An 11353-nucleotide genomic window follows, 5' to 3' on the forward strand; every position below is an offset into this window, starting at 1 on the left:
ATCCGTCAGCTGCCGATGTTGGGACATGAGATAAAGATAGCGAGCCTGAACACCCGATCCGTCTGCTGCCGATGTTGGGACATGAGATAAAGATAGCGAGCCCGAACACCCGATCCGTCAGCTGCCGATGTTGGGACATGAGATAAATATATCGAGCCTGAACACCCGATCCCGTCAGCTGCCGATGTTGGGACATGAGATAAAGATAGCGAGCCTGAACACCCGATCCCGTCAGCTGCCGATGTTGGGACATGAGATAAAGATAGCGAGCCTGAACACCCGATCCGTCAGCTGCCGATGTTGGGACATGAGATAAAGATAGCGAGCCTGAACACCCGATCCCGTCAGCTGCCGATGTTGGGACATGAGATAAAGATAGCGAGCCTGAACACCCGATCCCGTCAGCTGCCGATGTTGGGACATGAGATAAAGATAGCGAGCCCGAACACCCGATCCCGTCAGCTGCCGATGTTGGGACATGAGATAAAGATAGCGAGCCTGAACACCCGATCCCGTCAGCTGCCGATGTTGGGACATGAGATAAATATATCGAGCCTGAACACCCGATCCCGTCAGCTGCCGATGTTGGGACATGAGATAAAGATAGCGAGCCTGAACACCCGATCCCGTCAGCTGCCGATGTTGGGACATGAGATAAAGATAGCGAGCCTGAACACCCGATCCCGTCAGCTGCCGATGTTGGGACATGAGATAAAGATAGCAAAGCTAACTGAGACCTAACCTCCGACAAGAATGGGCTGCGGAAGACTAACCCGGATCTTCTCGGGGTTAACACTGAATATATCACCACTATCCTCAACTAATGATTGGCTGTTAACTTTGATGTTGGTAGATGTCTATAGCTATCGTCTATGAGGCAGTGTCAAATACTACCGTGAAGATCCGGGTTAGAACTGATCTCCGGTAACCCATGCTTGTCGTTAGAGGCGACTAACGGGATCGGGTTGTCAGGCTCGCTGACTTGGTTGACACATGTCATGTCATCGTATCCCAATTGCGTAGATCGATGCGCATACTGTTGATCACTGGATTTACAGATCGCCGGCATACAGTGGGAATATTGCTGAGTGCGTCTTTAAACAACAAACCAAATACGTCAGTAGGCTCCTGGGTCTCGATCCACAAAGCGTTCGTATGGTACGACCTTACGTAACACTACACTTTATCATAGGCTTCGAACGTTTTGTGGATAGGGCAAATGAGACGTTATACTGTAACTTTATACGAGACCGTTCTGTTTAGAAGTGTATGTCACTATTAGTGCTCACATCTGTTGTGTGATATTTAGCGCTAATATCATGCAGAAATGGTTGCAGTTCTGCATGATCTTCGTCCCAGCCACGGGCCCGGTGCCCGGTCTGTCTAGCAGTCTTAATTATACACTGTATGCTATCTCTTTGTTGGAAAATATGTGGAAATACATGAGTCAACTTACGTTATGAATCACCAGTATACTTGAAAATGTTATGGACCTGTTAAGAGTACACATAGCCCCAATCTATTGAAAGAGAACCTTTTTTCTGCTTGTTGTGTAACGCCTTAGAATTTTCTGTCTGGACCAGACAATCCTGTCTATCAATGCAATTAGGTTACGATGACATGCCTGAACTAAGTCAGCGAGCCTGAACACCCGATCCCGTCAGCTGCCGATGTTGGGACATGAGATAAAGATAGCGAGCCTGAACACCCGATCCCGTCAGCTGCCGATGTTGGGACATGAGATAAAGATAGCGAGCCCGAACACCCGATCCCGTCAGCTGCCGATGTTGGGACATGAGATAAAGATAGCGAGCCCGAACACCCGATCCCGTCAGCTGCCGATGTTGGGACATTAGATAAATATATTGAGCCTGAACACCCGATCCCGTCAGCTGCCGATGTTAGGACATCAGATAAAGATAGCGAGCCTGAACACCCGATCCCGTCAGCTGCCGATGTTGGGACATGAGATAAAGATAGCGAGCCCGAACACCCGATCCCGTCAGCTGCCGATGTTGGGACATGAGATAAAGATAGCGAGCCTGAACACCCGATCCGTCTGCTGCCGATGTTGGGACATGAGATAAAGATAGCGAGCCTGAACACCCGATGAGATAAAACAGCTAGCCCGAACTTACCCGATCCGTCAGCTGCCGATGTTGGGACATGAGATAAAGATAGCGAGCCTGAACACCCGATCCGTCAGCTGCCGATGTTGGGACATGAGATAAAGATAGCGAGCCTGAACACCCGATCCGTCAGCTGCCGATGTTGGGACATGAGATAAAGATAGCTTGAGCCTGAACCCGATCCCGTCAGCTGCCGATGTTGGGACATGAGATAAAGATAGCAAAGCTAACTGCATGAGACCTAACCTCCGACAAGAATGGGCTGCGGAAGACTAACCCGGATCTTCTCGGGTTTAACACTGAATATATCACCACTAACCTCAACTAATGATTTGCTGTTGCTTTGATGTTGGTAGATGTCTATAGCTATCGTCTATGAGGCAGTGTCAAATACTACCGTGAAGATCCGGGTTAGAACTGATCTTCGGTAACCCATGCTTGTCTTTAGAGGCGACTAACGGGATCGGGTTGTCAGGCTCGCTGACTTGGGTTGACACATGTCATGTCATCGTATCCCAATTGCGTAGATCGATGCGCATACTGTTGATCACTTGATTTACAGATCGCCGGCATACAGTGGGAATATTGCTGAGTGCGTCTTTAAACAACAAACCAAATACGTCAGTAGGCTCCTGGGTCTCGATCCACAAAGCGTTCGTATGGCACGACCTTACGTAACACTACACTTTATCATGAGGCTTCTGAACGTTTTATGGATATTAGTGCCGCTCGGCGTCACATGGTTACAAAACTATCTTAGCTCAAACACTTGTAGTCTCTTACTCCCGTTATGCCACTTAACACAGCGTTCAGCTGGCTTGCTTGTTAGTACAAGACTCTGGACGGGATACGCCGGTTGGTGATTGTTAACACCGATCCGAACTCTGTAAATAATCGAGTTATAACCAGTCAGTCCAGTTGGGCTATGGTAGCCGTTCAACGATGTTTGGGACATGAGATAAAAAAATCAGTCTGACATTAAGGTGACGAACACCCGATCCATCGGCTGCCGATGTTGGAGAATAAAGATGCACTCTAACCTAAAGTCGGATGACAGCGGAGTCCTGGCACACCCGTAACCGGTAGAACTGATCTTCGGTAACCCATGCTTGTCTTTAGAGGCGACTAACGGGATCGGGTTGTCAGGCTCGCTGACTTGGTTGACACATGTCATGTCATCGTATCCCAATTGCGTAGATCGATGCGCATACTGTTTATCACTGGATTTACAGATCGCCGGCATACAGTGGGAATATTGCTGAGTGCGTCTTTAAACAACAAACCAAATACGTCAGTAGGCTCCTGGGTCTCGATCCACAAAGCGTTCGTATGGTACGACCTTACGTAACACTACACTTTATCATAGGCTTCGAACGTTTTGTGGATAGGGCCGCTCGGGTCACATGTACAAAACTATCTTAGCTCAAAACTAGTCCTTACTCCCATGCCATAACACAGCGTTCAGCTGGCTTTGTGGTACAAGACTCTGGACGGGATACGCCGGTTGGTGATTGTTAAACACCGGACTCTGTAAATAATCGAGTTATAACCAGTCAGTCCAGTTATTGGCACCGTTAACAAAAAATCAGTCTGCTTAATTTTGATTGGAGAATGTGCATCAATAAAGTCAACGAGTCTGGCCACCCGTTCTCTATTAGGTTGACCACTTCTCTGCTGAAGACCAATTCAAATCCCGGGTCTTCAAGTGCGTTCAGTTGTTCAATTGAATGAAGGAAAACATTAGATCTCGCCTTTCAGATTGTGAAGGCCCTGTCGAAGAAAAAGTGAACATAGTTACAGTGACTTTACCTTCCGGGAGTACCAATTCAAATAAATTACTTATACATAAAGTTTTAGACTTAGCCGATGCAAAGAAAGTCTATTAAAGAAGAAGGTGAGCCCCAGTACCACTGATACAAAACTGGAATATCTAATCATATCCAATCAGGGATAACACCTGGCCTTCCTGGAGCGGACGAGATACGGACCGGAAGTTACGCCATTATGACGTAATCCGAAGTACCTATCAATGACGCCATCAGAAGTCACAGTGTCGTCACCGAAGGTATCATAAACCAATAATTACGTCCACCAAATCTTTAAATACAGCAGCAAGAGACGGTCTCGACTCACAAACGCAGATCTGTTGGTTGGGTTGTTTGTTGTTTAACACCGCACTCAACAATATTCCAGCTATATGGCGTCAGTCTGTAAATAGTCGAGTCTGGGCGAGAAAATCCAGTGATCAACAACATGAGCATCGATCTATGAAATTATTATACGATGACATGTGTCAACCACGTCAGCGAGCCTGACCACCCAATCCCGTTAGTCGCCTCATACGACAAGCATGGGTTAATGAAGACCAATTCTAACCCGGATCTTCTACGGGTTACAGATCTGTTTGTCTAATCTAGAAACATCTAGATTTCCCATATGGGCACAATGTGTGAAGCCCGTGTCCCTCCGCCGTGATATTGCTGGAATATTGCTAAAAGCGGCGTATCACTCACTCACTCACTCACTCATGTGAAATGTTTGATGAAGGTTTTGCAGCAGAAACTTGCAAACATAATGATGAAGGTAATAGTATAACATGATTTTCATGGTCAGTGTTGTTTGCTACAACAGAAAAAACTTAATTGCAGTGTGTAATTATTGGTACTGTATGTCAGTGATTCATTCCGATTCAACTCCATTATAGACATGTATTCACATCAACTATTGCAAAATGAAACAAAAACATGAATTAGGCTGAAAATCTCATATCTAAGATCCTTGACTAGAATGTCATTACACAGTGGTACACAATTGACAAGACTTAGGCGTTTATGATGAATTGATAACATATGTCCTATTATGAAACAAACAAATATAACAATATAATGTGAATTGTGAAATGGTCACTCAGAGCCAGAGGCTCATTTAATAAGTCAAAATAATAGATTGGTCCGTTTGAGGCCACTTAATTCCTCCAAATGTCACCATTGAAATAATTGAAATCCACAAAACTTACAGCATTTGGTAGAAAATTTGTCCCTTTTGGAGCCACTTATCAAGATCCACTTGTCGAATGTTACATGAAACCAACAGAAATAAAAGTTTGGCACTTTTAGAGCACATTTGTTGCTATGGAAATCAAGGGCAGATAATTCAAAGGGAGCTAACTCTGGATGACCAGAGAATTGAAGAATTTGAACCACATCGCGATAATAGTATCACGAGATATTGTACCGGTAAATACTGGTGATATTGCACAGCCCTGCATAAAAGTATGCAGTCGCTTTCTAACTTGCAGCAGGTGTCTAACAGCTCCAACATGCATCTCATTCTCTATACATTCATGTCATTGTAGCAGGTATAACAGAACTGCATCATATTCATCATTATATACACAAAGGACTTAAATACCCCTGACATATCTCACGATTGAATGAGCCCCGATCTTAACCCTTTGGAACATATCTGGGACATGATTGGTCGTCGTGTGCAATAAAGGGATCCTCCTGTAAGTAACCTGGTCCAATTGGAAGCTGCTTTACACGAGGAATGGCGTAGACTGCCCCTTCAGAGGATCAGGAGGCTGACAAGGAGTATGAGGAGGAGAATGCTGTCTGTCATACGGTCACATGGAGGTCAAACTCGGTAAGATACCCTTGTCAAATACCCAAAATGACATTTTGAATCTTCACATTCACCAATAAATTCAACATTAATCTTTTCATGGTCATACTTGTACGGGCATAGTTTTGTATGAACTCAGTGGGGATTTTTTAAAATGAGCACTTATCATCATAAAACCAAAAGGGATTCCAATCATTTTGTCGTTTTTATGAGTCAAAGGAGCATAGGGGTCAGAAAAGCTGATTGGTGATTTTCCATCGTGAAATCGACAGACACTTGCTGGAAGATCAGCCGGGTAATCAACAAGCGTGTGTAGTTTGTAGTGAAATTTAGATCAATTTCACATGTGAAACTCGCACACCTGGCTGTTCTACCAGCTAGTTCTATTGCGTTCGACTTTGTAATCTGTGCACCACATAACAGATCGCATTACGTACGTTCACCTTTCCGCGAACACCTGTATCATCAATATTTCATAGTGATATGTTCGTGATAGAGTCGGATCTTACTGTGGACACAACCTCTGCAGATATAACTGAAAGAAAGGGAATAACAAGCTAAATGCTTTTTCTAAACATATAAATAACGTGAGAGCGCATGATAAAGATAGTTTATAACTGCTTCAGTAAATGGCTTGCACTGAGCTAAGGGACTTTACTCTGGTTTGTGTACCAGTGAAAACCATGTGCTCGTTACTCTGGTTTGTGTACAACTTAAAACCATGTGCTAGAGAGGAAGATATGCCTTCACACGTCAGTACGTTTTAATGTTCATATGTTTGAAGCATCTGTACATGGTTGGGCACGACAGTAAATATACCATTTATCCACCCGGTTCCGCGTCGAACGACTCATCTCAGTTCAAAAGTGCAGTTGCAAAAGGACAGTATCTGTAGGTCACAAATGTATATGTTTTTGTGATTTTTGTTCGTTCTCTACATACACTGAGTCACAAAAAGCTAAAGAAAACAATAAGACGATGCTTTCGTTTCTCTAGTTTAGGATTTCAGTGACAGATCACTGACTCCCTGAGTCTGTAATTCAAAGTACGTTTCTTGGTAGATTTTCACTTGCCATTTCTGTATCACTGGTGCATCCTGACCACGGAGTTACGGTCGACGTTCCATTGATCTAGTAGGATTCCTTTCTCTGTTTATTATTATCGATCATAAGGGGAAACAGGCCACTGACAATATTCTTGTCGAATGAGGTGGTTAGGGAGATACATACAATACAATACAGCCGCACTTCGACCCGTGAAGATCCGGGTTAGAATTGATCTTCAGTAACCCAATGGTGGCGCAAGAGGCGAATAACAGGATCGGGTGGTCAGGCTCGCTGACTTTGTTGACACATGTCATCAGTTCCGAATTGCGTAGATAGATGCTCATTCTGTTGATTGTCTGGTTCAGACTTGATTATTTACAGACCGCCGCCATATAGCTGGACTATTGCTGAGTGCGGCGTAAAACTAAATTCACTCACTCATTTTGCTTTCACATACAAATACATATAATGATTATGTACATAATTATGTGATTATGTGGGCATACGTTGCTAGTGATTTTAATCATTTTATCAATTTTGAACACAAAGAATACACATGCATAGCGATCAGTGAACTCATTTATGAACGTTATGTAATGGGCGGCGTATATCAGGAATACATTTGGAGAATTGGAAATATTTGATTATAAACTTATGGAAGGTATATTCCATACCACAACAACGTGACGTTTCCTTCTTTACATTTGCAGCTATTGGCTTTTAAAAAACAACTTCCGAGAAAACCAGCTCTTGTGAAAACTGGCTGACGTCAGACAAACGCTTCATGATAACGTCTAAAATATGACATTTGACACATTTCAGTCTAATGTTTCCTTCACATATAGTTTAATCTAGACTATACCGGTTGTAAAATGAACGCAGTCCATAAAGTGCTACTCTAAAATTACATGGATCGATGGGGCCAAGCCCGTCGTATATCATACCTTGTACGTAATACAAGTTTTTGATAAAGGAAGTAACAATACAACAATGCATGCTGATCCAGGTTTTAACCCGAATACAACAATGCATGCTGATCCAGGTTTTAACAACAATATAACAAAGCATGCTGATCCAGGTTTTAACACGAATACAGCAATCCATGCTGATCCAGGTTTTAACAAGAATACAACAATGCATGCTGATCCAGGTTTTAACAAGAATACAACAATGCATGCTGATCCAGGTTTTAACAAGAATACAACAATGCAGGCAGATTTGCAGGCTGATTTTAACAAGAATACAACAATGAATGCTGATCCAGGTTTTAACAAGAATACAACAATGCATGCTGATTCAGGTTTTAACAAGAATACAACAATGCATGCTGATCCAGGTTTTAACACGAATACAACAATGCATGCTGATCCAGGTTTAAACAAGAATACAACAATGCATTCTGACCCAAGTTTTAACCGATGTAATGTTCAGTGTGGTCCCGGACTTCTATCTTCAGCTTGATTGCCTCTTTTGGCACAATTCGTCCAATGGTTGGGTACTGCAACTCCAGCAATTTCTGCAACGTAACATGTCAGTACCTTTTTAATGCATTTTTTTTATGTTAAAGACATCTGTAACCTATACAATATTGAGTATGGCGTGGATTTTCACAACTTCAAAAGATTTTGTTATGAATGTGGAGAGGGTTTTGTAGATTTTATTGAATATTTAATTCCCCCCAAAATGTAAAAAGTTAACTTCTGCCACAAAGTTTTGATCGACTTACTACATCACCTTCCCCATTGTAAAGAAATAAACTCAGAACACAACGAGAAGTGCTTGATATCCTGTGTGAAATTTGGTAATAGGACGCTGAGAGAATAAATGATTATGAACGACAGACATCGAGTTATGCTTGGGAATTAATAATTGTGGCAATCTTTGAAGCTGTTTATGTACATTTGCCTGATCCTGCAATATGGTATCTTTGTGGAGTTCTTTCCGACCAACGAAATGAGTACAAAAGACACACGTAGTAATTTTTCGTTATGACCTGAATGATTGGCAATCAAGAAACGTCAACGAAGCCCTTAAATGAATCAAAAGCCCCTCACAGGCATCTCAGGATGTGTGGCAAACTTAACCCTTCTGAGGACATGGATGACGGCAATCTTCATCGTGAGCATGGCCAGTCTGACTGCAAGGCACTGACGTTGACCATAACCAAACGGAAGCCAAGCAAGTGGGTTGATGCTGCCTTTCCATCTGAAGACGAACAAAGAATGAATGATACATTTGTGTGATACTGTTACAACAGCAAACAAATACGTCATTTGTGATACTGTTGTCTTCGACTGAAATTGGCACTGAAACAGATACTTTGAACAACATCTGTTTTCATTCTTCATTGTAAGGAACAGCTTAACTATAGCTATTTAATTGATATATAACACATACTTCAATTATTACTGTCACTTATCCCTACATTTTACATTTTATGTTCTCTGAACATTGTAACACATTTCACCAAATACATTTCTTTTAAAAAGTTATATAGATCATATTTCGTGATTTACAGTATACTTGTTTCAAGATTCCCCAAATTCAACTACAAAATTATCTCAATACTAATATATCTTCTAATGTATATTCTCTAGCAAATCATTGTAACGCCTATTTGCCTCCACTACATTCTGCTACTTTTGTTAAAATCGGCCAAAGTAAGTGAGTTAAAAATTTAAGTCACATCGGCAGTATTTCAGCCATATCGGGACTTTAAAAGTTTTGTATTAATATAAACGAAATATATATATATATACCTGACAACAAAGGACAGTAAAATAACTAGATTATCACAGATTGATATATAAAACTAGCACTTAACCACATAACGATATTTCTATACACGACACATTAGAAAAAATGGCAATCGATCGCCAGCAACTGAAGGCAGATCACCGTACTAGGCACCATGCGGACGTACATGCTACCTGCATGGACCCCGGATAGATTTACACCATCTCCTCAAATGTCAGCGATGATTTAGAAATTTAGCGAAATCAATCATAACTATTAATGATATCATTAATTCAGACTACTGCTACGTCATTTAAACAACAACTACAACACCTTCTTCTACATCCACCACGATTGTGACTACTACATGACATAATGAAATTGAGGTGTTCCAGTCATTCGCAATTCGCTGCGCAGAGCTGCCTCCCTTAGAAGTGGCCGATCATGTTCATGGATTCGAACTCCAGTTCTGCCCTGACTGTGTTTCTTCTTTTGTTCGCCTCAAAGATGTTAACATTTCTACAACATCATCTCTGTTTTTCCACATCAGGATGTCATGCTGCCACGTGACTGGATTGATTCTAATCAATGCGCATTTGATGCAAACTCACTCACTCACTTATAATGAAACCAGTTAAGTACGCATACATGTATAGCTACAAATGTCCTGAAAATAGAACCCTCGGATGTACCTACCGATCGGGCTGGAAGGTATCTGGCTCATCAAAGTAGTCTGGGTCTCTCTGTATCTCCAACAATGGTACGATAACAGTTGAACCTTCGGGGAAAGTGTAACCCTTGATGGTAACTGTGTTTGCTGTTTCTCTACCCATGCTGCAATAAAACAAATCCACACATGAGTAAATTGCTGCTGTTCTACAAGATACAGGTCTGGGTAGAGTTATCTCATCTTGGCTTTTCCTCGTCAACATAATTAATAATGATGCATACGATTTTATGAATATGAACTTCTTGTTTATAGCATAGCTACTTTAACTTGATCAACACCGAAGTCGTATGCTTCATTATTGACTCATCAACTTCTAGATAGCCGACCAAACAATCACATAATGTGTGTATGACCTCATAACGGAGTTTCGACAGTTAAATACAGGAATATGCATATATTATGTTACTTTACCACATTACTTGCTGATGATACACTTATCAGTTTACAGTTGTAGATACAGTTGTTAATTACGCACCCAAATGGCGATTAAGATAAAATGTATCGAAAAGTAAAATTGTTGTGTTTAATGTAATAAGGCATTTATTGTGGAAGCCTTATAAGTGTAAGTAACTTAACCAAAGTCATTGTCTTCAAGAGTGGTGGATTACTCTCTAAACATGAAAAGTGGTACTATAAAGGTTGTAATTTGCAATGTCTTACACACTATAAATATTTAGGAGTTGTTTTTGCAAAATCTCTGTCTTGGTCAAAGCATGTTGATAATGTATTAATACAAGCCAAACGTGCCTTATTCCCAAACGAGCTCATTGTCACAAATCAAGCCACTGCCTTTGAAACTATTTTTTAATATTTTTCACTCTAAAGTTGTGCCAATTTTAATGTATGGGTTGGAGATTTGGGGTCTGTCATATTGTAAGCAAATTGAATCAGTACATGTTCTTGCGTGTAAACGCTTTTTGGGCGTTAAGTCCGCAACTTCCAATCACGTTGTGCGAGGAGAATGTGGTAGATACCCACTTTATATAACCGTCTATAAAAATTGCATAAAATATTGGTTAAAATTACTTAATATGCCTGATTACCGATTTCCCCAAAAAAGCTATGATATGTTGTTGCAATTGTCAGTT

The 11353-nt window shown here is 41.5% G+C and overlaps 1 protein-coding gene across 1 annotated transcript; it reads right to left on the bottom strand.

Moving 5' to 3' along the window:
* Positions 1-8039: 8039 nt before the first annotated feature.
* On the bottom strand, positions 8040-10368 carry LOC124259046 (cytochrome P450 3A24-like). The gene is made up of 3 exons (XM_046693126.1): positions 10232-10368; positions 8854-9004; positions 8040-8315 (listed from the first exon to the last, which is right to left on the bottom strand). Exons 1-3 carry the CDS (start codon positions 10366-10368, stop codon positions 8211-8213), a joined length of 393 nt encoding a protein of 130 aa, XP_046549082.1. The 3' UTR covers positions 8040-8210.
* Positions 10369-11353: the final 985 nt, after the last annotated feature.

The sequence above is a fragment of the Haliotis rubra genome, unplaced genomic scaffold (assembly GCF_003918875.1).
Source record: "Haliotis rubra isolate DU_JTF1 unplaced genomic scaffold, ASM391887v1 Scf708, whole genome shotgun sequence".
In the NCBI taxonomy this organism is placed as follows: Eukaryota; Metazoa; Mollusca; class Gastropoda; order Lepetellida; family Haliotidae; genus Haliotis; species Haliotis rubra.